We start from the raw sequence: 23,980 nt of genomic DNA, 5'->3' as shown, positions 1-23,980 counted from the left end.
TTCAGGGATAATTTTAGACTTACAGAAAAGTTGCAAAGATAGTACTGTGCTCCCCTAGTGCCGGACACTACCTGGCCCCCAGTGTCCCCTGCTAACATCTCACCTAAGCCTGGTACATTTGCCACAACCGTGAAACCCACGTGGGCACAACGTTATGAACTAAACTTCACACTTCGTGTGGATTTCACCAGTTTCCCCCCCCAACATCCTCTCTGTTCCATGGTACGGACTGTACCAGCAGTCACGCCTCTCCGGGCTTCTCGGTCCGCGACAGTTCTTAGCCTTCCCTGGTTTTCCACGTACTCTCTGTAAATCCTGTGATCATAAAAAGAAAGGGCTGAGGGTGGTGATGTTGGTGATGAAGAGCGCCGTCTAGGAATTCCTCCAGTTCCTCTCTCCGTGGGAGGCTGACAATCCGCCTTTTCCCGACTCGGGTCCGGAACAAAAGGGGACAGACCAGCGGCCCAGGTATCGAGGGGACCCGCGGAGCCTGGGGCGCCTCGATCCCCGCCCACTTGCCCACTCGGCCCCTGGCCCGGGAGCTTCGGGAAGGCCACCGGGGGGAGGCGAGCCCCGAGCCCGCGGGTCCCCTCGCCGGTTGGGCGAGCGCGCGGGCGGCACCCGGGTCAGCTGTTCCGCCACCGTCCGCGGCCGCCCCGCCCCTTCCCGGGTCTTATAAGCCTCTCCCGCCTGCGAGTGTGGGTCCGAACTGCCCGCTGCCCTGCCCGGCCAGGCGCCCCGCCCTCCCCGCAGCATGGTCTGGAACACCAACCTCCGCTGGCGGCTGCCGGTCACCTGCCTGCTCCTGCAGGTGGCCATGGTGGTCCTCTTCGGCGTGTTTGTGCGCTACGAGGCCGATGCCGACGCCCACTGGGCCGACAATAAGGCGCAACACAACACCAGCGACCTGGAGAACGAATTCTACTACCGCTACCCGAGTAAGTCCGGACACCCCGCAGGCCCCCCAGAGGCATCCCCGCAGGTCCCCGCGGCGCCTCCCGCCGAGAGTCCTGCCTCGAGGCACCTGCACAGTTGGCTGCTCGGGAAGCTGCTGGTCCTCCCTGCTCCCTCCCTTGGAGCCCCGTGGTCCTCCCCACTCAGCCTTCCCAACCGCGCCCCCGCCAGCCCCTGGAGAGCTCGCTTGAGAAAGGGCCACGTGCGCGCTAACTCCTTCTCCCTGCGTTAAACAAAGAGGGAAAACTCCCCAGGGGGAGCTCCCTCCGGGGGGGCCATCAGAGTCCTCCAGCCTCCCGTCAGAGGGCCCTACTTGTCCTGCAAAGACCCAAGTCCCATCTCAGTCACCAGCCAGGGGGTGACACCAGCTCCCTTGTCCAGGTGTGCCCATCAAGTCAAGATCCCAAATCTTGGGCTGGTCTTGGTCCCAAGTCAAGGGCTGCAGGATGGCTGTGGGGAGAGGTGTGCAGGGAGAGGCATGCGGGACCACCCCACCTGCCCTCTTCTGGCTTGGAGAGGAAGAAGGGGCATCCTGAATTCTCTGGTGTCTGTGCTACTGTGCTTAAGAGCATGGGATTGGAATCACCAGACCTCACTTTTGTCACGATTCCGCCATTGACCAGGTGGGCAGCCTTAGGCACGGGTCAACCTCACTGAGACTCCATTTCCACCTCTGCCTTACTGGGCTGGGGAGAGGCTGGCGTGAGATAGTGCCCGTCGAGCTCTGGCATGGGGCTGGCCATGGAGCCCTCACTTCCTAAGGGAGCACTTAGTGGAGGAGCACTGAGCACAGATGCCCTGGGACTCAGGAGTTGGAAAAAATGGCTCAAGGTCACTCAGGTCAGCCCAACCTCCAAACTCCCAGCCCAGGGCTCTTTCCATACCCGTGTGCTTTCCGACTGCCCACACCAGCCACCAGCAGCCAATGAGAGTCATTCCAACTTGTTGGTGCTCACGTGGTCACGGACTGTTAGTCTCGGCAGGGACCCTAAAGCTTGTCAGCAACAGCCACCTCTCCCAACTGACGTTCCCTCCATGGCTTGAAAACCCGCAGTGATGGAGGCTTTTACCTCCAGAAGTAACATGTCACTTAGATCCAGATAAATAACAGCATACGTTCAGGATGATGGCCTGCATGAACAAAGACAAGAGTGGGGGTCGGCCAACTCAGTGGGAGCCAGCCGTATTAAATGGCTGCCAAAAAGCTATCCACAGGCTACATTAATAGAAATATGGTGCCTAGAAGAAAGGAGGTGATGGAAGGGGGTTGTACCCTGTGCTGGTTGAGACCACAGCCTCTGCTGGGCTCTACTCAGGGTCGTGTTTTAAGAGATCTTGACAGCTGTGGCCTTAGAATTTGGACTCTAAATCTGCCCTTCACTGCCCACCTTGACTCTCCTTGAACTGACCCCGCAAATGGAGAGGCAGGCCAGCTGGAGACCCTCCTTTGCCTGTTCCACTCCTTCGCGCTGGCTCTTACTTATCTCTTAGCCAAAAAGCCAGCCTCCCAGCAAAGCACAGGAGGCAAGGTCTCCCACGGGCGTTCATGGATCCTCGATGGGTCCAGGCAGTGGAAAGTCTCAAAGCCCTCAAATGGAAGCTACAGAACATTCCCAACAAGAGGTGTGGCCCTCGCATCTCCCCAGCTTCTATCCCCACCCCATCCACATCCACCTTCATTTATCAATCACTTACCTATGGGGTGGCCATATCATTTATCAACCAATGGCACTCTGGAGAGTGAGGAGGTGAGGGAGTTGTGCTAGCAGTCATTTGCCAGGACACACACGTAAACCACGACTCCTCCAAGAGACCAAGACTTAACGGCTGCTCTGGAGTTGCATATCCTGGGTCTCTGACCCCAAAGGGCTCCCAGACTCATTGAGAGCACCCCAACACCCTGTCCTCAATGGGGTCAGGTTTTCTGGGCACTTCTCTTCCACTTCTTGGAAGGTAGTGGGACAGTGGGGGCGTGGGGAAGCAGGGCAGGCATGCGGGGAGCACATGAGTGGTGCAGAGTGGCCCAAGGGTAGGGTTTGTGGAAGGGATAGGAGGGAGGTTCCTAAGAGGGAATGAGGCAGCCATCAAGGCGGGCTTGAGTTTCCCCTGCCGTTTCCCCGTGGGTGCTGAAAAGCTTTTGGTCACCACGCAGGAAGTGACAGAGAGGAGAGCAGTACAGGGAGAGACCCTTGGCCTCGGGACTCCTTGGCAAGTAGTGGCAACAAGGCAAGCTAGCAGGTGTGCGTTCTCTCCTCGGATGCCCCCACCGCCCCAGGAGGAAGGCAGGGTCTGGGTTCCCATTTTATACACAAGGAGACCAAGGCCAGGGAAGGAGAGTGACTAGGAAACCAGAGAGCCCACGTAGGAGCCCTGGGTTCCTCTCCCTTCGCTCTCCTTCCTCCTGGCACCTTTCCCACTCCCCCCCCCCCCACCCAGACCCTGCCTCCCCCCTGGGGCCCCCGGCCCCTCCCCCCCCCCCCCCCCCCCCCCCCCCCCCCCTGCCCCCTCCCCCCCCCCCCCCCCCCCGTCCCGAAGGTACCTTCTGGGTTCTTGGCACTAGGCTGTCCACACAACACCTGTGTGGGCCTCATTCCTTCCCCGGGGGATTAGTGGAGCCTGTTGGGCATCTCAGGTTTCCAGAAGAGTCCAGCTCCAGCTGGCTCGGGCTGGGGCTCAGGAAGGCCTCGGGACTGCTCCCCGGGCATGGGCCCCTCAGCAGGCAGCAGGCACCAAGCCAGCTGGGGACCTGCCCTGACAGTGCCCTCTGAGGTCCGTGCTCCTCCCGGGCTAGGGCTCTGGGGCCTCCGTGACTGTTGGAAGGGTCAGGGGGAAGCTGGCTTGAGGAAGAGCCCTCAGAGTCTGTGCTCCTGAAACTTCCTGCAAAGACTGCAGGAGGAGTGGACACATTTCTAGGACATGACCGAGGGAAGAGGCTGCCGTAATTTCAACCCCAGAAAGACTGTTTCATGAAGCACGGCAGCCAGGCTCGCTCTGCAATTCTGGGACCTGCCCCCTCAGACTCAGCTCCATTTAGTAAAGGACAAGCTTGCCCACAAGTCTCAGAGGGCAGCACAACCTGGACTGTGGAATTCAACAGATCTGCGTCCCTCACTAAATGGAGTGAGCCTCAGTATGCTCGTCTGTGAAGTGGGACTGTTATTTAATGCACTGGCTCTCCAGGAAAACTGAAGAGGGCAGGGGACCGGTAGGGCCCATCTGGGGGCAGGAAGTGAGGGGACAGTGAATGCTGGTATCAGGTGTCCTCAGAGGGGAGTGAGTGCTCTGGCGCTGAAGGGACACGAATGGAGGCTCAGCATCTCTTTAGAGATATGGCCAAGGAGTGTGTCCCTGAATATTAGTTTGTCCCTAAACGTGAGCATTTAAATTCCTCTGTGCTTTCCCCACTTACAAGTGCTTTTAGCAGGCTCTGTCAGGCAGAGCATTTCTTTCCATTTTGTGGTGCCCAAAGTGGACCTTAGAGATGTGCCCAGCACTCTGAGCGCCAGTGGCAGGGACAGGGACTGGCTGAGCCCTCCCTCCCCACAGCCCACCTGCTTTCCCGGGGCCTCTGTGCCATTGCCAGGAGATTGTGCGGTGACTGGGTCTGATCTGAGGTGTGGGGGAGGTGGACACAGAGCCTTGGGGAAGTGCTGGACTGGCCAGGAGGACTCCAAGGGAAAGTCTGGGCCTGGCTGGCCCGCAGAGAGTGGGAAGGGAGCAGCACCCACCGGCACCAGGCAGGGCTCCACGCTCTCTGTGCCGGGGCAGCAGAGGGGAGGAAGCTGCTGTGGTCCAGTGGCACGGGAAACTCCTATTTCAGAGCCACTGCCGGCTTCGCTGGGGACACATTCTGGAGGTGGGGGAAAAGGGGCCCCTCTAGACCTAGAGGGGTGGGGTGGAGAACGGGAGTGAGAGCGGCTGTGTACTGGTGCCCCCTTGTGGCAGCCTTCGTGGCTGCAAGCCAGCATGCCTGTCCCGCCCGGTTGGTTTTGGGGGAAGATCTCTGGGTAGAGAGGACAGATTCTGGGCGGCAAAGGACTGCTGTGTCACCCCAGGCTGGGGAAAGAGGGGGGTAAAGGGAGGTGTCTCACCACCTTCCACTGATCTACAGAAAGGCGCCAACTCTGCGAAACACAAGACAGCCTTGAAGGAGAAAAGAGAAATAGTAGCTAATATGATTGATCAATTTGCAAAAGAGCCAGGCCTCTACCCAGGGCTGGATGAAGTCATTACATGTGCACCCCAGAACTCTGGGGTGAGCACTTCCCAAACACATGGACTAACCCCACTTTACAGAATAAGAAACTGCAGATCCAAGAGATGATGTCCTTCCTGAAGGTCACACAGTTGGGACCTTCGAACCATTACTGGTAAAAGCATTTTAGGAAGCACCCAACCTTAGGAAACATAAATTATTCAACTGGTAGGTTGGGGTTCTAAATTAGGACCACTGTGGGAGAGAAACAGAAAGGGAACAAGAGAATGAACGGGGAGGTGCCCAAGGAGAGGAAGCTGGTGTCTGCGTGCTCCAAGTGGGGCAGGAAAAAAGAGACACCCCCAGAAAGGGGCAAAGAGAGAGAAGTCAGGATAGCCGGGGAGTAAGGGGAGTCACGGAGGACAGAGAACTGGCCAGAGGGGGCCGGCAGAGATGGTGTGCTAAGAAGGGGAGGGCTCAGACAGCCCTGAAATTGAAGCTATTCCCCAGGAGGGCCCCCCCTCCACACCCACCCTCCGCCCCTGCCCACATGGTTCCTCTCTGCCACCAAACGGCTGAAAGGCCCCCACCCTCTGTGATGCTGCCTCTTCCCGGGGATTCCTCCCACCCCCTGCCAGCGCCTTCCCTGTCCAACCTGCTAGCTTCCAAGGCGGCCAGCTCTCAGCTGCTGTCTCCCCCTCACTGGGCCCACATTCTGACTCACAGCTCCATCTGCGGGCCTGCCCCCCACACCCCGGTCTCAGATCCCACTTCACCCCACACAGCCAGGCTCTGTCCCTCTCACCTGCCATGCCCACCCCGCTGTGGTCCTCCAAGGCCAGCACTTGACCCAGCCCCTCCCTCCCACTCCACAATCAGCTCCCAGATCCCGGGGTCTATCGGCAGCCCTGCCCTCCTACCAGCTCCCCTCCCTGCTGCTGGAACTGGAGTCTGAAAGTGTCATCTCCCTCTTTCACACCTCTCCTCCAGTCTGCCACCCATCCGTTCTTCCCAAGAATAACCATGATGCCACGTATGGTGCCTCACACGCATTAGCTCAGATCCCCCCACAACAGTTGGAAACGTGATAAACCATGAAACGCGGTAATACACGAAATCAGCCGCACACATTGTGAAACCTCCACTGAGCTGCTGTTGGTTCATGCAGACCCGCACAGGTCTCCAGACAGCCGCTCACAGCACCCCACCGGGGTGAGACCCACGGCTCCCTGGCACCAGCTGGCATGCCTCCGCCCCCACCCGGCACTGTGCCAGCACCTCCTCCCTAAGCCGCCTCCAGGTGCCCGCTAGCCAAGGGGGCTGTGGCTGTGGCCTGGGCCCCAGGGAGACCTGTGGGGGGGCAGGCGGGGGCAGGCAAGGTTAGGGCTGCTGTAGCATCAGCACCGTTACCGCCACCTCGGCCAGGCTCTCCACCCCGGGGTGCAAGAGGTGTCCGACTGGAGAGGGACCACAGCCTCCTGTGACTGGCTGCTCAGTGGACACCCTCGGTGCTGCTGGGGTGACAGCCGTCATCATTCATTCCGTCACAGACAGTGACGGAGAGTCTCCCCAGCCACTCTCCCAGGTGCTGGGCAACAGCGGCTCAAAGGAAACAGGCATGGCCTCGCCTTCTGGGAGTTTCCAGTCTGGTGGGCGGGACAAACACTCCAACTGCACACAGTCGTAAGAACTAGAAAGGAAGGAAGGGGGGCCGGGAGGGGGCGAACCACCTTTAAACGGGAGGGTCAGGAGGGCCTCTGTGATGAGGCCATGTTTGGATGAGATCTGCAGGAAAAGAAGTTGTTGGCCTCCATTTTGCGGGAACAGCATCCTGGGCAGGGGGAGGCCACAGCCAGAGACCCTGGAGCAGGGCTGAGGAACACGCCAGACCTGTGCTGCTGGTGCATGGGGGGAGGGGGAGCCAGGAATGAAGAAAGACCCTGCAGGTCCCACCCACCTTTTTTTTTTTTCCTTTACTTGGGAAGAATTTCAAATTTGCAAGAAGTTGCTAAAACAGAAGTAGCATAAAGAGCACTATATACTCTGTAACTCCGAATCAGCGACCTGTTCCTTCTCTTTCTCCACATACACACTTGTTTCCTCTGAACCACCTGCGGGTCAGTTACACATGCCATGGCCCTGTTGTCACCTTCATGACCCCAGGATGTCCTGAGCATGGAGGGATTCTCTTCCAACACCATGCTAATCAATTTCATCCATCTACGTTGTGTGATAGCTTAATAAATGGTTCCGATCTCATTTCCTCAACCGAGTTTTCTAGTTATTTTCTACTTTTGTTGACAACGACCTTCGCAGCTCTCCTCCCATTCCCCCTGTCACATCCAGAATCCAGTCCGAAGTTAGGTAGTGAATGTAGCTGGCATGTCTCCTTAGTCTCTTTTAACCTGGAATATTTCTGCCGCCTTTGTCTTTTACGACACTGACATTTTTCAAGATTACAGCCTCAGTGTGCGTGCGCACACACACACACACACACACACACACACTCACACAGCCTCTAATGGCACATTACTCGTTCTCTGTTTGATCTTCCTTGTAAGTAGACTGGGATAATGCCTGCTGGGCTAGAATGCCATACAGATGATAAGTTGCCTTCAGATGATCACATCTGAAGGCCCGTGGTAACCCACCTGTCCCTCGTGAGTAAGGTTAATTTTGATCACCCCGCTGAGAAGTCGTCCTGTTTCTCCACTTCATAATTACTGGGTTGTTGTTGTTGTTGTTTTTTCAGTCCCTTGCAATTCACAGTCTCTGGGGAGACTCTTGAAGACAATGCAAATGTTCTCCTCCTCATCAAAATTTCCTCCTGGATTCAGCATCCACTGATAGAGTCTTTACTGTGAAAATCACGATTTTCCAACTTCATCGCTCATTCCACATTTAACTGTCTGGCTCTCAGCATTCTGTTACCATCAAGAGCCTTCCCCACATTCTCACTTATTTCCTACTCCAAGTTGTTACTTTGTAATGGTTTTAATTTATTACAGTACGTAATTATTTTGGTGCTCAAACCATCCCAGATTTGGCCACTGGGAACCCTTCAATCTAGCTCCTGTGTCCTATAGACCCACATAGTGCCTTATATTTTTGTAACTGTCTTTGCTTCCTAAAGGTCCTTGCCCTCTATTTTAATTTTCTGGGACTCCAGAATCAGGTAACATTAGCACTGGGAGGACAGTTACGATCACTCTAATCCATCCTTTGGTTTTATGGAGAAAACTGTCTGTGAGAGGGGAAGTAGGTTGTCAAGGCTAGACCCCAAGAGTTGGCAGAAGAGTTGGCTCAAAACTCAGAATGAACCTATGCCTAAGTAATAACAAATAATAAATAATAAAGCAACAATGACACTTGTCCAGTTTGAGCTCCTGTTATGGGACGGACACTGCTAGGTGGTGTACCTACACACCCGCATTTAATCTCTGCAGGCTTTGTAAGCATTACAGAGGGCACGGAAAGCCAAGGGTGCTACCTGACTTTCCAGAGTCATCCACGCAGCAGACGGAGGAACTGGGGTCCAGATTCGGGTCTCCGTGATGCAAGAAAGTGTACTTGCTGGGGGTGGAGGTGGGATGTGACATTCATGGGGTGGGGGTGGGGGATGATCAATTCGTGTGCTTGGCCCCTCCAGAGACGCAGACCCAGTGGAGACCAACTTCTCTGTACTAAAAAAACGGAGTTGAAGGGGCAAGGCCGCAGGAAGTCTGGGTTCTAGACCCTAGATTCTAGGTGTGAGCCACAGCCTGGCGCCAATTTTGCGCTCTAGCACGGCAGGGCATGTCTTGGCATTAGAACGAGCGTTCTATAGTGGGAGGCTCACCTCGGCCCCCGCCCCCCCCAAGCCCAGACCCCTCCAGGGGTTCTTAGGACAAGATGCAGGCAGTGGCGGTTCTACCTGCAGCAACTGCGCCTGGCCCCAGGATCCAGATGCAGAGATGGGAGGAGGGGGTTCGGGAGGCTACCTCGGGGCCAGGCGTCCAGGAAGACAGCGCTGCGCCAGGCGGCGCTGGCCCAGACCACCGAGACCCCCGGCTGCGCTCTCCCCGCAGGCTTCCAGGACGTGCACGTGATGATCTTCGTGGGCTTCGGCTTCCTCATGACCTTCCTGCAGCGCTACGGTTACAGCTCTGTGGGCTTCAACTTCCTGCTGGCGGCCTTCGGCATCCAATGGGCGCTGCTCATGCAGGGCTGGTTCCACTCCTACCACGAAGGCTACATTCACGTGGGCGTGGAAAAGTGAGCGCGGGGCGGGCCCGGCGCGAGTGGGGGCGGGCCCGGGGCGGGGCCCGGAGAGAGGGCGTGCCCGGGGGCGGAGCCCAGAGGGCGAGGGGGCGGGTGTGCGAAGGAACACTCATTAGCCTGCTTGGAAGACCAAGTCCACAGAAAGGGTTTAGAGGCAAATTGCCATAACACCACGTCACATCCAGGGCACCAACGGGGGATCATATGCCAGGTGTCTGAAATTTAAAACCTGCCAAATACTTGCAAGATACTCGTTCACGCAAGCTGGTCAGGGACTTAAGTCTTCTTAAGTGACTTAAGAGAAACTGGAAAAACAGTTGACAAGATAGAAAATGTGTTGTAATCAGTAAGTCAGTCTTTTGTATATAAAACCGTTGACATGCATCTCACCAAGCAGTTCGAAATACACAAGAAAAGTCTCACTCCCAAAACTGTAGACCCAGAGAATAAAAACACCTGTAATATATTTAGATGGCCACCCCAGCAAGAGAGCTATGGCTAGTTGAAAAAACAGAAGCATACAACGTTTTAGAAATCTTCAAAGGGAATCATCATATACTTTGTGAGTTGGAAGTGTGTGGTGAACCAGTTATGGGGCAAGTTGGTCACTCGACAAATTGAGATTTTGGCAAACTGGTTTTCAGGGAGTTGATTTCCAGCAACCGAGCTGGAGCCAGTCCTGGTGCTCAGGGCTGGATGACCATGTTGTCCCCAGACCCTCCTCCTGGCTTCTGTCCTGTCCCCGCTAAAGAGTCCTCCAGGTCCCACCTGTCGCTGTAGGGCGATGCCCTCAGGCTCTGCCCCAGCCTCCATGGGCCCTCCTGAGATGGGGACATGCAAACCTCCGTCTCCAGGGAGCTGATGGGCCAAGATGTGGGCTTTTCTGCTCTCCCTCTCCCTTCTTGCCAATGGTCACGTCTGTCCGATGGGTCAGTTATGGGAAAGTGAGCAAATAACACAGCCTCTCTAAGCCCCCCTGTTCCATCCCTATGATGTGGCTAGTAATAGTACCTGTCCCCTCAGGTTTGGGTGTGGTACAGGTGGGCCTATGCAGTACCTAGCGGGTGTTTCCCTGCCTGGCACTTAGTAACTGCCATGATTCCTTCAATCAGGCCCTGTGTGAGGCCCTGGGGACACAGCAGCAAACAAGGCTCACAGGGAAGCCAGGTTCCAAGGAACATCCTCATCTTGGGAGGGACCCTGACAGCCGGCCGCATTCCACACCCTGGCCCTACAATTAGCTGGCTTCTTACTTTTTTTTTTTAAGATTTTATTTATTTATTTGACAGACAGAGATCACACGTAGGCAGAGAGGCAGAGACAGAGAGAGGAGGAAGCAGGCTCTCCGCTGAGCAGAGAGCCTGATGCGGGGCTCGATCCCAGGACCCTGGGATCATGACCTGAGCTGAAGGCAGAGGCTGAACCCACTGAGCCACCCAGGCGCCCCTGGCTTCTTATTTCTCACCTCCTGATTCTCTCATACCCCTGAGCATGGGGCAGGGGCACTTCTTCTAGATGTGAATGTCTCGAGGAAGGAGCCTCTATTGTCCCTGCACCCACCCCCACCCCATTAACAACTCTCATGAGTCTGCCTTGGAATCCTTGACCACTTTGCTGCTGGTTGAGCACAGAAAGGCCTGGGTTAGGCAGGCATGTGGAGGGAACCAGGGTCTCCTTTGGCCCCACGACATCTGCCTGGCTGTCTGCCTCTCCATCGGCCTTCTGCTGGCTGGCTGGGCCTTCAGGGTCCAGACTTAAGAAGGATTGAGTTGCTCCTCTGCCTCTGTTCTCTCTGTTGGCTTTCCTGCCCCCTTCCACCCAGCCCCCAGGTCCCTACCTACCTCCTGCAGGAAGGCCACTCTTTCTTCCGGGGACACAGATCCTCTCTCCCAGGAAAGGTGAAGAGGAGGTCATGAGAGCTCCAACCCAAGCAGGGCCCTGGTAGACAGAAGCATGTGTGGAGTGAGAGATAAGGGTCTGGAGGTGGAGACCCCATCTGCGTGGAGGAATCGAGGAAGGCTTCCTGAAAAAGGAGGCAGTCAGAGGTTGTTCTGGAAGGGCAGGTAGAGGATGGAGGGCAGGAGAAGCCCCCACTTATGGGGCATGTCCTCGAACAGCAGCCAGATGACTTGGGTGCCATGAACACAAGCTCCCTGAGGGGGCACTGGGATGGGGGCCACGGAGGAAGGGTGTGACATCTGATACGTGCCATTGCTGTGATGGCCCTTTCACGTGCTATTTCTTTTCATTCCTAGATTAGCTTTAAGATACTCTGCGCTGGGAGGGGTGGTGGTGATGGGTGAACCCAATGATGGGTTTTAAGGAGGGCACGGATTGCATGGAGCACTGGGTGTTATATGTAAGCAAGGAAGCATGGAACATTATATCAAAAACTAATGATGTACTGTATGGTGACTAACAGAACATTAAAAAAAAAAAAAAAAGATACTGTGTGCTCGTGACCACACCATGAAACTGAGGCTCAGAAAGGTTAAGCCACAAAGCCAAATGCACAGATGGCCAACGTCCAGATTCAAACCCAGGACTCAGAGTGCCACTTTTTGCTGTTGCCTCAGACCCTCCCCTGACCTGTCTCCCCACAGCCTCATCAATGCGGACTTCTGCGTGGGCTCTGTCTGTGTGGCCTTTGGGGCAATTCTGGGCAAAGTCAGCCCTGTCCAGCTACTCATCATGACTCTCTTCCAAGTGACCCTCTTTTCAGTGAATGAGTACATCCTCCTCAGTCTGCTAGAGGTGAGCAGGGCTCAAGGATGGCGGTTCAGGGGGACACATGGGGTGACAGCAGGGGAGGAGAGAAAAGGAGGGTCAGGGAGCCATGCTGGCTGGATTCAATTCACTCTTGGCCTGTCACTTAACCTTCTGAACCTCAGTCTCCTTATCACTAAAAGGAGAGTAATGACATTTATTTGGGCAGGGATGGTGGTCCACCTAGCCAATCAGATCAGCACGTTGGCAGAGCAGGGGTTCCTTGTATGGTGGTTTTCTCCCTCCTTTCCCTTTCCAGCATATCAGATGGAAAGAGTGGGTGTTCCTGCACATACACACCTCATTCCCAGTTTGCTCTGCCAAGAAAAGGACCCAGTAGATTGGGGGTGCACGTCTGTAAGGAAGGATCCTAGGGGAAAAGCCATGGTGGACATGGACAGCTGCATAGGTTGTGTCCTGCACAACTCCAGAGATGACATTCATGTGGACTATGGCAGGAATGACGTCCCTTGAAGTCGGCCGATTCAATGGCCCAAGTAAGGGGACCTTAGACCTCTGACTCTAGCTCAGATACCTCTTTGGTACCTCTGCAGGGGTGAAGGTCATTCAGGGACCTCATCCATTTCTTAGTCCCCAACTCCTCTACATTTGGACTCTGCCTGGCACATTTCTGCCCCCCACAAGGGGGAGAGATTTTTTTGTTTTTGTTTTGTTTTCTCTTTTAGATCCCACTATATTCAGTCATTCATTTTGTCATTTTCTTCAGCCACCAGACTGGTCCAAGCCACCATATCTCTTTCTCCTAACTCATTTCCCTATCTTCATCCTTGCTCTACTCACGGCCTCAGGCCAATCTCCACCAGCAACCATGGAGACCTGTTAATAATGTGTGTGAGACCATTCCCCTGATCAAAACCCTCCAGTGGTTTTTAAAATTTCACTTTGAGTAAAATCCAAATTTGTTGTAAAGCCCCACATGTTCTGCCCCCAGCCTTTCCCTCCAAGCTTATAATCTACTCTCTCCCCATCTCTCCGTGCTTTCGCCACACCCTGCTGTCTGCTCTTCAATGCATCATGCTTGGTCCCACCTCAGGGCCTTTGCACTTGCTATTCCCTTTGCCTGGAATGCTCATCCCTCAGTCATTTTCATTACTGAGGTCTCAGCTGGAATATTACCTCTTCAGAGAGGCCCTCCCAGATTCCCCCCTGCCCCACAGTGTTGGCCTCTATCTTACTGCCCCCCACCCCAAGTCACTATCTCTCACACTGACTTGGTTCATTTTCTTCATAAACTTTCTCCTTTTCTGATAAACCTGATGTGTCTGGGCCGTCGGGATCTCCAGTACCTAGTTCAATGCCTAATAAGGGCTCAACAAATATTTATCAAGTAAATGCATTTTGGAGTCTGACCACACGTCGGACAATGCTCCTGGCACCTCATACATAGGTGGGCAGACCTCTTTAGACCCTAAGGAGCTCACAATCTAGAGAGGGAGCTAGGAAGTCAGTAGACAGTAACCACATAGTATAATGAGGAGTGGGGTCAGGGCCTTGCTGGCCTAAAAGGGGGGGTGGCAGGTGTCTGAACCAGCAGGACAGGTCAGAGAGGCTTCCTGGAGGAAGAGATATCAAAGCTAGGAGTCAAGAGGGAAACAACCAAGCGAAGGAGTGAGGCAGAGGGAACAGTGAGTGGCTAGGCCTTGAGGGAGGCCCACGGTGAGAGGTTTCCAGTGGGCCAACCTGCTGGAAGAGGGTGTGCCAAGAATGAATCTTGGGCACAAGTTAAGAGGGTCTCAAAAATCCTCCCGACCTACTATGGAAATTCTTTGAATGCACGACAACCTTTGAGTCCGTCTCTGTGCCAAGTCCCTGCTGACATGCAAGGAGCACTTGCCCTTGGCTGGTCCCTGCTCTAAATGCCTCACATGGCTTACCTCATTAATCCTCCCCTCTGAGATAGGCACAATTATTATCCCCACTTTACAGAAGAGAAAATTGAGGCTCGGAGGTTAAGGGGCTCAGCCCAGGTCCCAGAGCTAATAGAGGCACCCGTCAGGCTGGGAACCAGGAAACCCAGCTTTGCCAACAACTAACTAGCTCTGTGACCTTGGACAACACATTTAACCTCTCTGCCGGGATTTCCCCATGTACAGTGAAGGAGCAAGTCTGTGATTCTAATTGGAATTTCCCCTGAGATTGGTTCTGAGTGGGGAGGAAGAGGAGGCTAGAGAGGAGGTGGGGGCATGGGGAGGAAGGCTAAGTCAACCAAGCCCCTGTGGGGTACCAGGCGCTCGCCAGGTGCCAGACACGTTGGCAGAGCCCTACTAAATAAGGCACCCTGGTCTCCCCCACTTTGTGAAGGAGGAACTTGAGGCACAGAGTGGGGTAGGGCAGAAGGGGACAGAAGAGGAAGAAACCGATCTGTGTGCTCTGACTACAGGGGACAGAGGAGAGGAGGGTGGGGTGGGGATGGGCTGGGGGCGGGCGGTCAGCAGGAAGGTTGTCAGGCAACAAGGGTGGCAGGATGCGGGGGAGATGAGGAATGACCTTCTAGACGGACTGGGGCTGGGCCAGGAGTGGCTATGGAGGAAGCAATGTGGAGAGGGGAGGCCCAGAGGGAACGGCAGGGCTCCCAGGAATTAAGATACAGTAGAAGCTAGTGGGTGACAAACTAGATAGGGGCTGGGCCTGGGTTCTAGCTCTGCTTCACCTCTTCCCGCTGCTTAACTGAGCAACGTCCTCTCCAAGCCTGGGGTTCCCCATCTGGGCACAATCCCATCTGCTGGGGAACGATGCCCTGGCATTTTGCTGACAGGCTCACAGCCTGGGCTCAGGGATTCCCACTTTCTCCCCTTCCCAACTGATTGGTCTGTGGGAGCCCTGAGCTCCATCCTGAAGCTTGTGGAGTCAGACAGATGGAGCTCTGTGTGTGTGTGTGTGTGTGTGTGTGTGTGTGTGTGTGTGTTTCACGGGGGTGGGCAAGGAAAGTGCTAATAGTTGGGAGAGAGAGAAGGTATCAGAGTCTGACAGATCCCTACCCCCCAGGTAAAGGACGCAGGGGGCTCTATGACCATCCACACATTTGGTGCCTACTTTGGGCTCACAGTGACCTGGATCCTCTACCGGCCCGGCCTACATCAGAGCAAGGAGAGGCAGAAAGCTGTGTACCACTCGGACCTCTTTGCCATGATTGGTGAGAGCTGCTATAATGAATGAGGGCCACTGGGATGGGGGAAGATGGCCCTGGTGGCTACGGGCCATCATGATGTCTTAGGGCTGCCATGATGGGTGAGGACCTCTTGAGGAGTAAGAACCCCCATTAACAGGTGAGGGTCTCCAGGAGGAGTTCAGGCCACCATAATCACACCTGATACCCACATGGTCTGGTGGGTGGCAGGTAGTTCCCTTGGGGGAAAGGCAGAGGAGGGGTTGCCTGTAGACACCTCCAGGATCCCAGATATCTTCCCTTTTTCCTATGGGGCTGGAAGAAGTTGGTCACTCATCCTGTATTCCCTAGGATGCCCCGAGGCAGATGAAGCGGCACCCAGAAACTGGTCAGTCCATCCCCTGGGCTAGGGCAAGGTGTGAATTCCTACTTCCTGTGTCCATTCATTCCAGAGAATACATACCAACCACCCACTCTGGTCTCCTAAAACCCAGCCCTGCCTTCAAGGAGCTCCTCACAATATGGTGGAAGAGATGGCAATGTTACCACATGATCTAACTACAGTAGGGAAAAAGATTCTCCCTCATGATGCCATGGGAGCAAGGGGCGAGGCATTTAGCCCAGTTATGGGGCTGGGGTAGACTTCCTGGAGCAGAGGAGGGCTGAGTGGAAGTTAGGCAGGAAGGATGTTCTGGGGAAAGCCCCCAGCATGAGTAAAGCTGCAGGGGTGGAAACTACTACTGGGGCGCATGAGTCCTATGACATCTCTGGAACTAAAGGACAGGAAGTCTGCCTAAGCTCTGTTGGGCCCATCTAACACCTCTTCCCCCCCGGGCCCACCGGTCCTTTCCGGTCTGGCCAGGCACCCTCTTCCTGTGGATGTACTGGCCCAGCTTCAACTCAGCTGTGTCCAACCACGGAGACGCCCAGCACCGAGCTGCCATCAACACCTACTGCTCGTTGGCAGCCTGCGTGCTCACCTCGGTAGCACTGTCCAGCGCCTTGCACAAGAAGGGCAAGCTGGACATGGTGAGTGGCAGGGGCAGGGGGGGAGACTGGGGAGCCCCGGGGGGAGGTGTGACTATGACTGCCTGCGCCCGGTGGGCTGATCACCACGTCCGGCCAACGACTCTGTGAGGCAGGCAGCATCAGGGTGATCACACCCATCCTACAGATGAAAAAATGGAGTCTCGGAGAGAAATGATTTGTTTGGATTCCATAGCTGGTTTTCTGCAGAGCCCAGAACCAGATTCCCAGATTCTGTTACACTGGCTGCTCTGGGTGAGCGTCTCCTCCTCTTCATTCTCCTCCTTCCAGCCTGGGGTGCTGATAGCTCTTCTGGGCTGAGGGCTCCATCACACCAGCCTGGTCCGGTTGCCAGGGGCATTTCTCCTCTGTCAGGCTTCCGATCCTCCAAACGCTGGTCCTCAGCCTTCCTAAAGCTGCCTCCACCTGCCCTGCCCCATACCATCAGAAAGGGGACCCCTTTGCTGTCTGTCCACTCCCCTGGGGAGGTTTGTGAGGGCATATGGTTTCGCAGTGTCCTTCCTCTCCCACCACTGGGACAGACCGTTCTGTCTCTAGCGGGGAGGGGCCAAACCCCATAGGTGTTGGTCGATTTTTCTATAAAAAGAAGACCGCCTCTCTATTTCCCAGTCTGACACTAGCTTCTTGACGCGGCATATGTGGGACACTCACCACACAGAGAGGTAGGGATGCTCGCATCAGGGGGAAGAGAATCAGACAAACCCTGCGTGCGCCCAACACCCCCGCGCCGACAAGGACACGGAACAGAGTCAAAGTAGGGGGCCCCCAGCTCCGCCCTGATCATGATCAAGACACCTTTCTGCCCCTTGCTAGTTGTATGGTCTCCCTGCACCTGCATTTCCTCCTCTGCAAACATCCAAAGATTACTGTCCTTACCTCCTGGGCTGGTTGTGGAGACGGACTGAAATCCTCCCCACAGCGGGCAGCACAGTACCGGGAGCGGTCAGCCCCCACAGAGGGTCAGCCGGCGCTGGTGCAGGCCCCCAGACGCCGACAGGGGCGTGTGCGCATGCGTGGGGCCCCACGGGCGCCTGACGTCAGCAGACGTGGGTGTAGAGCCCATCAGACATGCGCACCTGCGCACACAGAGCCAGAGGGGAGGTGTAGACGTGCCAAGAGGGTTCACCCACCCCGACACGATTACACCGATTTGTGTCCATGGACGATGGCCAGCCTGCTGGTGGGGGTGCCCAGTGTGCAGAGAGCACAGGAGCAGGCCCAGGCCAGCGCCCTCTGCGGTCTGCCGTTTGCAAGATGCCCTCAGAGTCATCCCTGCCTCCCAGCGCCAGCGCCCCCAGACACAGCGTGCTGGTGCAGGCGGCCTCTGGGGACAGGACTGAGCTCCGGCCCGCCCTGTCCGCCCTACCCAGGTGCACATCCAGAATGCCACGCTCGCAGGAGGGGTGGCCGTGGGGACGGCCGCTGAAATGATGCTCATGCCTTACGGCTCCCTCATCGTTGGCTTCATCTGCGGCATCGTCTCCACCCTGGGTTTTGTATACCTGACGGTGAGGACCCCAGGCCAGGGGCTGAGGGCAGGAGGATCCTGGGTTTCCGCGCATTTGGGGCCTCCCCATACCGCTGCCACTGCTCAGGGCCTGAGTAGCACCCGTCTCCCCTGTCCAGCCATTCCTGGAGGCCAGGCTGCGGATCCAGGACACGTGCGGCATTCACAACCTGCACGGCATTCCCGGCATCATCGGTGCCATCGTGGGTGCCGTGACCGCGTCTTGCGCCACCACAGATGTGTATGGAATAAACGGGTAAGTATGGAGGAGGGACAGGGGAGCCTGAGCTCCCTCCTTCCTTCTCCATTCCTCCTTCTTGCTGTTCCTCCAGGGTCCAACATACCGTCTCTACCACTAGCCTTCCCCAACCTGAACCACTGTCCATGGGCCTCTCTCCCCAACCTCTGTCCCTCCTCATGAGTCTTAGAAACCATCTGATCTGTCCAGTGTACACGGGAAGGCTCAGAGCCTTGGTGCCCGCTCACATTTGTGGGCCACAGCAAGGGGTTTCTTGGCCTCTCTGTGCCGCCCTGATCTGCCCCCAATCTCCACCCCAGGCTTGCCCTTGCCTTTGGCTTTGATGGTTTCAAGACTAACTGGAACGCAAGCATGCAGGGCAAGTTTCAGGCTGCTGGTCTCTTTGTGTCCCTGGCCATGGCCCTGGTGGGCGGCGGCATTGTGGGTGAGTGGAAGTGGCTGGGCTAAAGAAGGCGGGGCTGCTGTGGGTGGGGGACCCAAGAGCATGTACCAGAGGTCAGCCCAGAGCCCACAGGAATCCTGTGCACTTGTGGCTTTGGGACTGAGTTGTGGGGTGGGGAGGGGGTGCTTCTCAGCTAAGGGGAAGGCCTGGGTAGGCTAAGAGAAGTGGTTCCCGACCTTGTGTAACCCCAAACTTTCCTTAGGAATTATCCTGAAACTGCCAGTCTGGGGACAACCCGCTGATGAGAACTGCTTTGAGGATTCGGTCTACTGGGAGGTGAGTTCCAGGGACTGGTTCCCCTGCACAAAGGGAGTTATATCCCTTCTCCACAGACCCGGCCCGCATCAGCCGAGCTGGGGCCTGAGAGACCAGAAGCTGAGTGTTGGGGACAGAGCCTGCATCACCCTGCTCCATCCGGAGGCTGTGTGTCTCCTGGGGGCCAAAGGCTTTATTCTAGAGCAGTCATTCCCAAAGTGTGGCAGCTTCCCACGTGCCAGCCCAGAACTGTCACTGAGTAGGGCCTCCTCATGGGAAGAAGTTCCCAGCTGATTCTGGCCCAGAAAACTGAGCGACATTCCATTGCTTTCAGCATCCAGAGAAGTATCGGTACAGAAACTCGACTTGAGAAACATTGTTCTAGAAGCTGAAAGTAGTAAGATGTCACAGAACTCCATTTCTTTAAAAACTTGCCACAATTCGGGTTTTCTGTGACTTGAGGCAGGGCTCCCTCCCAACGGATCCTTGTTGTAGGTGTTTACTGGCATTCGGATGTTGGGGGGATGACAGCCACCTGCATCTCCCCTCATGACACGGGGCAGGACGTAACCTGTGTCGGTGACCCCTGTGACTCGGGTCTGCCCATCACCGCCTTTCATTTGGCTCCGTAATTTTAAAACCACACCAGAAAGTTTTCTGGGACATTTTCACTGATATCCACTATAAGCGAATTTCATGTACACAACTAATAACATTTTTTAATTCATTCTCTTTAAAATGTCTATTATAAAATGAATAGAAGCCCATTAAGAGAAATCGGGAAATAGAGAAAAATAGAAAGAAATCCCATCACTCTAATTCAAGCACTGCTAATATTTTGGGTCTATGTTCCTCCAGTATTTTTTTTTTTAATCAGCCGAGACTTTTCTTAGCAGAGATTTACGCCCAATTTGGGATCCTGCTCACTCTCTCTCTGTCTCTATTGTAAAAAGTATTCTGTGTCATTGCATTCTTAATAAACTTTCTTCTTTTAGCAGCATTATTTTCATTCCATATTTAAAGTCAGAACTTAAACTATATTAGACACGACCATGAGAAATCACATGGATTTGCCACTAATGAAATAAACTAAAAAATCTTATCAATTCCCATACAGAGGAGTTCACTCTTGGTTCTGTATGGATCTTTATCATTCTTAGTTCACACATTCTAGCTGCTGCATACCCTTCAGCAGTGCTCCGTTTTGAGATCTAATTCTGTGTCTGTGGAAGTAAGGCACCATCAGGCCATCCGTTTGGCCCCTGGCCTCTGGCTGCTTTACCTGGGAGATGAGGTGGCCTTCTAGAGGATGTGGTGAGACAGATGTTCCCCAGGACCTCTGATGAGGCCATCTTTAAGATTAAATCGAAGCCTTGAAGCCAGCGCAAGGCTGTTCCACCCCACCCCCACTCCAGCTACCCATCCATTTCCCGCCTCCCCTACATCTCACCCCACCTCACTTTTGGACCTGCCTGGTGTTCAGGGAGCTTGCCATGCTGTCTCTTCCTGGCACATCTCCCCTCATCTTTCAAAAGCGGGTTCATTCTGCACCACCGTAATTCCACCCCCCCACCTCAGGCGGGTTATCAGCCTCTCGCGTGCGTTTGCAGCTTCTCTTGTCACTGTGCCCATCACCTGAACGCTTTCCCACTGCTCTAAGTGGGGCAAGGAAACTGTGTCGTCCTTGCAGAGCCCCAGCACCCTGGACAGTGGCCAACCTGATGCAGAGGGCAGGATACCTGTGTGTGCGACTGCCCTGCTTCTCTGCATGCGCTCTGCACAGTGATCACAAGGTGGCGCCCGCCACACACCATCCACCCCTCCAGACTTGGCCAGGTTGTTCTAGTCCTACCAGGGACACCCGCCTGGCCTGGGACAAGGCCCCTGGAGCTGCCCTCCTCTCTCCGCAGACGCCTGAGGAGCCAAAGAGCACAGTCTTGTATCCTGAGGACTCTACCCTCAAGCCCGCAGAACCTTAAACTCCCAGGCCAGGTGAGAAGCAGGTGAGCATGGGCAGGTCCTCCCCGTGCCCCCCCCACCCCCGCTCTGGGAATTGGATGCCACCAGTAAAGGGGCAAAAAGAAATCATCAAGAAATCCACCCCTCCTGCCTGGATTGGGGTGGGCACGTGAGGTTGGTGGCCTCAGAATAAGACTCCTAGCAAGCCAGACAGGCACAAGAATATGTGGAAGGCACTAAAAAAAAAAAAAGATCTAGGTGATCTGGCTACACACTTGGCTTTGCTGCTTACCAGTAGTGACTTTGAGGCCCTCCTCACCCAGAGACAGAGCCTTCATTTCCTCATCTCTAAAAGTGGAAACGACAGGTCTGGCTCTGTTCAGTCGATCAGCTCAAGCTAGTTCTTCCTTTCTTCTCTCTTCTCTCCTTTCTTCCTCCCATCAGCTCACCTTTCCTTGCTCCTCTGTGGAATGCACCAAGCCCTGCCTTTTGCATCTCACCCTCCAGAGAGCTCCACTCGACAGGTGCAACTGCTTCCCTCTTTCTAATAGATGAGAAAATGAAGGCTCAGAGAAGCTCAGGCTCTTTGAGGCCCCACAGAGCAAGTGGGGGGCATGGGATCCCTGCAGGTCATTTCCTTTGTATTCCAGTAGTACTATTTGATCCCCTGCAAGGCCAGAGCTTGGAAGGAGCTGTGTCTGGAGCAAAAGGCTGAGTGATGGGGCAGGAGAGGATGTTGGGTCTTAAGGATAGAGAAGAGTGAGGCTATGACCCCTTGCCTCTAATGCCCACCCTGTCCGGAAAAGGTAAAGGGGCCCGAGGGGCTAGAGCAGGACCCACAGTGTCCCGCTGCTCCTGGCTCTCTCCCTACAGGCTTCACAGACTGCCCCGGTGCTCCCAAAGGAGCCGTGCTGACCAAGCTGGGAACACAAGAGCAAGGCGAGCGGCACCCCACTGCTGGCCTGGCCCAGGGTGCCTCCCTTCCCTTCCCCTTCATCCCAGGGGGCCTGCCTGAGAATGGAGAAGGAAGAGGTATAGACAAAGTGGGCATCCAAGCCAGGTTCTGGCTGAGGAGACCTGCCTCCAGCGGTCTTGGTGGCCACATCCTGGGAAAAGCAGGCAGGAGTGGGGCTGGGAGCTGGCCGTGGACCCGAGCCCTCCTAGGAGACGACTCAGCTGCCAGCCATCGACCGCTGGGCTCCTCCACTCTCTGCCTGCCCCTCGACCAGCACCTCCCTTGCTCCCTGCGTCCCCCAGACCACTCCGTGCCATGCAGATGGTGGCCTCTGTGAATAAACGTTCTTGGTATTCTTTGTAGAATGGGTGTGAGTACTTCAACAGGGCCAATCTGAGGGAGAAAAGGACCCAAGAGACCCGGCCTCCTGCCCCAGTCCTGCCCTCCCACACCACCCTGCCATCCACAATGCAAGGGGAGTCATCCCAGGCTGAAGAGGAGGAATTTGGGATGCTGGAGGCTGCCCGGCTTGGGGCCCCCTTCCAGGCTCACTTCTGGGCCAGGGCCTCTCTCCAAGGTTGACTTCACGTCAACCATCCGAGAAACACACCCATGTTTACTGTGCCCTTCATGTGACTGTGCTCTGGTTCAGGGGTACTCGGGCAGGGTGGGAGAATAGGGGGAAGCCTCCTTCAGGCCAATCCCCTGACCCCAACCTTTCCCTCCATCCTCCCTTCCAAGCCAGCCTTCCCTCCCTCCACAGTGGGAGAGGGCTTCAGCTGTTTGGCTCTCCCCACTTCCTCCAGCCAGTCACCACCCTGGGCAGACTAACACTTCCTACCCTCAGGGGCTCACAGTCTAGCTGAGGACCGACCTGATGCCTCAGGATCCACCCTCAACCCTGACAGCCATCCAGTTCCCCAGGGGGGCTTCCCAGAGTGGGTCACCAGAGCAGGGTTTTGGAGGCTGAATAGGAGTTTACCAGAACATAGGCACAGGGACAGCAGGGGCAGAGACCCAGAGATGGGAATCAACATGGCGAGGTTTGCTACGGCTAAAAGAGACGTGAGGCAAAAGTGTGCCAGCTGGCCAATAAGATGCAGAATCCAGACCCTTTGTGGAGCAGACTCCAGGAAAGAAGGGGTGAGGGGAGCGGGAGGAGAAGGTCTCTCCTGCCTCCAAATCCGCCCTCCCCGCCCCCTCACAATTCACACATACATACATACACAGGCCTTCATTCTCCGTGCCAGAGGAGGGGAGGGGGAGGAGAAGGAGGGGAGGAGGGAGCTGAAATGCAACCTATTCATGTTCCCGCGATGTAACACCCCTCATTTTCCATGCTGGGTAAAGACAAAAACCCTTTACAACCTGTTTCTGGAACTTGTCAGCAGCTGCCAAGAGGAGCATGTTAATTAAACGTCGGCAAAGATGGAAGCTGGAGGCCCCGGCTCTAATTGGACAGTTTGCTTCACCGGATTGAAAAACATTGTGACAAAGGAGGAGGTGCGCGGCGGCGCGGCAGGGGTGCGGCGTGGCGAGGAGGGGAGCGGCGGCTTTGATTTCCGCGGAGCTGGGGCCCCAGCCGCCCGCCCCCGGCCCGGCGGCCCCGCCCAGCGGCACGCCCACGAGGCCCGGGGAGGGGCCTGTCCGCGGGGGCGGGGGCGCGCCGGGGGTGACCCTCCCAGAGCCTGCCCCGGGAGCCCGCCAGTCGTCCGCCCGCAGGGATAGACCCGGAGCAGCACGGGGCTCCGAGGGGCTGGGACGGGTCCCCTCTTCCCCTCGCTCCCCGTTACCCGACCTGGATCCTGGGCGCTGTGCGGGGAGGTCACCGAGGGCAGGGGTCGATCTGTCGCCTCCGTGCTCCCGGCCCTATGGAGGGAGACACCTGGGTCTAGACCCCTGTTGCCCAGACTCGCTCTGCCTCTCCTCTCGTGATCCGGGGCGGCATCTAAAAATTGTTGGCGCCTGCGAGGTTTGTCCTAAAAAAACACCCAGCACTGCAGAGCCTGGCGTTTCCAGCAGGACCACACGGATTCCCAGAGACTGCTCCCCCCATCTGAGTTTGCACCCCCACTTTCCTCCTGGTCTTGACTGCCATGTGATGACAGCAGCCATGGACTGATGCCAGTTGTGTGCGAGGTGCCGTGCTGAGTGCACGAGGCTCCGTCTTTGACCTCTCAGCCACCCTGATGGAAACTTGTTAGCACACCCATCTCACAGGTGGGGAGACTGAGGCCTGGCTGATAAGTAACCC

At 55.8% G+C, this 23,980-nt stretch overlaps 1 protein-coding gene across 1 annotated transcript; it reads left to right on the top strand.

The window, feature by feature from the left end:
• Window positions 1-662: 662 nt before the first annotated feature.
• Window positions 663-22,091, top strand: LOC111152624 (Rh family C glycoprotein). The gene is made up of 11 exons (XM_022511159.1): window positions 663-938; window positions 9,217-9,403; window positions 12,013-12,163; window positions 15,182-15,329; window positions 16,165-16,331; window positions 17,720-17,857; window positions 17,976-18,112; window positions 18,415-18,539; window positions 18,760-18,833; window positions 20,723-20,815; window positions 21,645-22,091. The coding sequence occupies exons 1-10, from the start codon at window positions 755-757 to the stop codon at window positions 20,789-20,791; spliced, it is 1,380 nt and encodes a 459-aa protein (XP_022366867.1). The 5' UTR covers window positions 663-754; the 3' UTR covers window positions 20,792-20,815; window positions 21,645-22,091.
• Window positions 22,092-23,980: the final 1,889 nt, after the last annotated feature.

The sequence above is a fragment of the Enhydra lutris genome, unplaced genomic scaffold (assembly GCF_002288905.1).
Source record: "Enhydra lutris kenyoni isolate GAN:26980312 unplaced genomic scaffold, ASM228890v2 scaffoldscaffold29, whole genome shotgun sequence".
Classification (NCBI taxonomy): Eukaryota; Metazoa; Chordata; class Mammalia; order Carnivora; family Mustelidae; genus Enhydra; species Enhydra lutris.
Note: the sequence above shows the minus strand (reverse complement) of the source record. Positions and strands in the feature narration are given on the sequence as shown.

Bases quoted from the DNA above. Each gene is read 5' to 3' on its own strand.
- LOC111152624 (XM_022511159.1), top strand. From the start codon at position 755: ATGGTCTGGAACACCAACCTCCGCTGGCGGCTGCCGGTCACCTGCCTG. The intron at 17,858-17,975 runs GTGAGGACCCCA...TCCCCTGTCCAG, and splicing joins TGGGTTTTGTATACCTGACG to CCATTCCTGGAGGCCAGGCT. The intron at 18,834-20,722 runs GTGAGTTCCAGG...CTCTCTCCGCAG, and splicing joins AGGATTCGGTCTACTGGGAG to ACGCCTGAGGAGCCAAAGAG.